The 2,500-nt window shown below is 56.4% G+C and overlaps 1 protein-coding gene across 19 annotated transcripts in view; it reads left to right on the top strand.

The window, feature by feature from the left end:
• LOC125046221 (CD2-associated protein-like) overlaps positions 1-2,500 on the top strand; it is a 168,070-nt gene that overhangs the window by 137,857 nt on the left and 27,713 nt on the right. For 2 of the 19 annotated variants that reach the window (XM_047643972.1, XM_047643964.1), the window contains exons 1-2: positions 635-1,301; positions 1,428-1,621. The exons of 11 other annotated variants lie outside the window; for them this stretch is intronic. In XM_047643972.1, coding sequence (XP_047499928.1) covers positions 1,601-1,621 — 21 coding nt within the window. In that variant the 5' untranslated portion in view covers positions 635-1,301; positions 1,428-1,600. Of the gene's footprint in view, positions 1-634; positions 1,302-1,327; positions 1,622-2,499 lie in introns of those variants that run through there. 6 more of the 19 variants (XM_047643970.1, XM_047643960.1, XM_047643967.1 and 3 more) reach the window with 4 other exon arrangements.

Raw genomic sequence — 2,500 nt, 5'->3', positions numbered from 1 at the left:
GCAGTGCCGCTGTGACCTGTCTGCGACTTGTGCGGAGTGCCCGCCTTGTGCTACGAGGGGTTGGGAGGAATGGGGGGGGGGGGTGAAGGCGAGAAGGGCAGTGGTTTTAGGCGCGTGGAAATAGGTCGCTAAATAAGAAATAACGCAACGATGATAATGATAACTATAATAAAGCAACAGTGAGAATATTCTTCGCTCCCTTGTGACCTTGGCGGGCAGAGGGGGATGGGGGAGGGGGAGGTGGCAGAGGTTTCCACTTCGGAATGTGTAATTATGGAAGGGAAGGCTTGAACGTCTAATTAGAAGGAAGTTGACGGTTAAATAATAAAAAAAAAAAACAATGTAATTTGGGATTCAGACAAGACGTTGTTATCGCTGGTGATGTCCACTTGTCGAATCGAAGACGTAATATCGGGAGTGGATGGGTGGATGGATGGATGGATAGATGGATGGGCGGACGGACTGATAGGTGGATGACTGGATAGATGAACGGACGGACTGATGGATGAATGGGTGGTTGGACGGGTGAACGAGTAGATGGATGGATGGATGGATGCTTGATGCTCGGCAGGGAATGCGGATGGGGTGTGAGTCAGGCCAGCGGAAGCGGACCTTGGCGGAGGCTCTCGGGCCAGAGTGAGGCGGACTGGCGGCGGGCGATGTGGCTGACAGTGTGTGGCAGGACGTCGGCGCGCCCGTGACCGCCCCCTAGCTGCTGCTCCTCGCCCTGCCCGTCGCTGCTCGAGGGCGTGTTCGTGCGTGCGTGTGCGTCGATTCGTGCGAAAGGTGTCGTGTGGATCTCCCTCTCTCTCTGGTTCTGGTCATCTCCCGTTGCTTTGCCACACAGTTCTCATCTCGCACACCTTCGCCTTTCTCTGCTTTACTCTTTCTCTCTCTCTCTCTCTCTCTCTCTCTCTCTCTCTCTCTCTCTCTCTCTCTCTCTCTCTCTCTCTCTCTCTCTCTCTCTCTCTCTCTCTCTCTCTCTCTCTCCTCTCTCTCTCTCTCCTCTCTCTCACACACCTTGGAGGAGCAGTATCCTTCGGGATCTGCTCGGGTAGAGACCCACAGTGCCAGCCCAGGGTGCCAACCCAGCGTATACTCGTGCCCACAGAGTAAACAGTGAGTGACACAACCCCATGTGATCTCGCGTCTCCACGTCGCTCCTGTCAGAAAATTCAGAAAAAAAAACTCTGACGTGTTTCGACGTGTTGTTTGATCGCTCAGAAACGCGACCGCTCTAACACGTGCGCGGGTCGGTGCCTTAGGAAAATGTCATGCAAATAACTGATTTCGTTTTCATGGTGAGTGAACGAGGTGGCCCTTTGACGCCGCGTGTGTGTTTGTATGTGTGCCGCTGCGGTGGTGTGTGTTAGTGCATCACCCGTGTCCTTGGCTGGTTGGTGATCGCTGTTATCGTGGTTTTGCAGATGTAGAATCCTGTAGAAATAGCATAGGATAGTGCATGTGTAGTGTGAAAAAAAAGAGAAAGAAAAGGCACCTGTGACCCTTTGTTAGTGCTAGCTGCATAGTGCCATTGAGTGCCAGTGCCGTAGAGCGTCCGGAGATCGACGCAGTGTCCCTGGCATCCCCTCCGGACCCCATGGCCGACCCGCACTCTCAGGTGGGTAACTGCCAGCTTCAGACGACCCCCTTCAACTCCCCCTCCTCGCCCTCCTCCTCCTTCTCCTTTTCCTTTTCCTTTTCCTTTTCCTGCTCCTCATCCTCCCTCCTCCTCCTCCTTCTCCTCTTCTTCCTCCTTCTCCTCTTCTTCCTCCTGCTCCTCCTCCTATTCCCCCTCCTCCTCCTCCTCCTCTCTCTCCTCTCTCCTCTCCTCCCCCTCCTGCTCTTCCCCCTCCTCCTCTTCTTCTCCCTACTCCTCCTCCCTCTCCCCCTCCTCCTCCCCCCTCTCCCCCTCCTCCTCCTCCCTCTCCCACTCCTACTCCCCCTCCCTCTTCCTCTTCCTCTTCCTCTTCCTCCTCTTCCCTTCCCCCCCTCCTCCTCCTCCTCCTCTTCCTCTTCCTCCTCCCCTTCTTCCTGCTCTTCCTCCTCCTCTCCCCCCCCTCCTCCTCCTCTTCCTCTTCCTCCTCCCCTTCTTCCTGCTCTTCCTCCTCCTCTCCCCTCCTCCTCCTCCTACTCCTCCTCCTCCTCCTCCTCCTCCTCCTCCTCCTCTTCTTCCTCCTCCTCCTCCTCCTCCCCCCCTCCTCCCCCTCCTCCCCCTCCTCTTCCAACACACCCATCCGATTGCGGCTGTTAGGGATAGGAGCGGGGGGGGGAGGGCAGGGGCGAGAGCGTGCTTGCGGGATGATTCGTGCTTGCTTGCGGGTGCGTCCAGTGCTTTCGGTTCCATGTCACAGAGAACGCGGGGTGGATCGGAAGCAAGCGTGCCTGAGAAATGTTTGCAGAGGTAACACCGTGCTTGAGAGGGCCTCGTAACGCATACATCTCCGTGAGTGCAGTGGCGCTTGCGAGGAGGAGGAGGGAGTGGTGAAGTAGGAAAGAA

This window comes from Penaeus chinensis, chromosome 38 (genome assembly GCF_019202785.1).
Source record: "Penaeus chinensis breed Huanghai No. 1 chromosome 38, ASM1920278v2, whole genome shotgun sequence".
Taxonomy (NCBI): domain Eukaryota; kingdom Metazoa; phylum Arthropoda; class Malacostraca; order Decapoda; family Penaeidae; genus Penaeus; species Penaeus chinensis.
The sequence above is the reverse complement of the archived record's forward strand: the minus strand, read 5'-3'. Positions and strand labels throughout refer to the sequence as shown.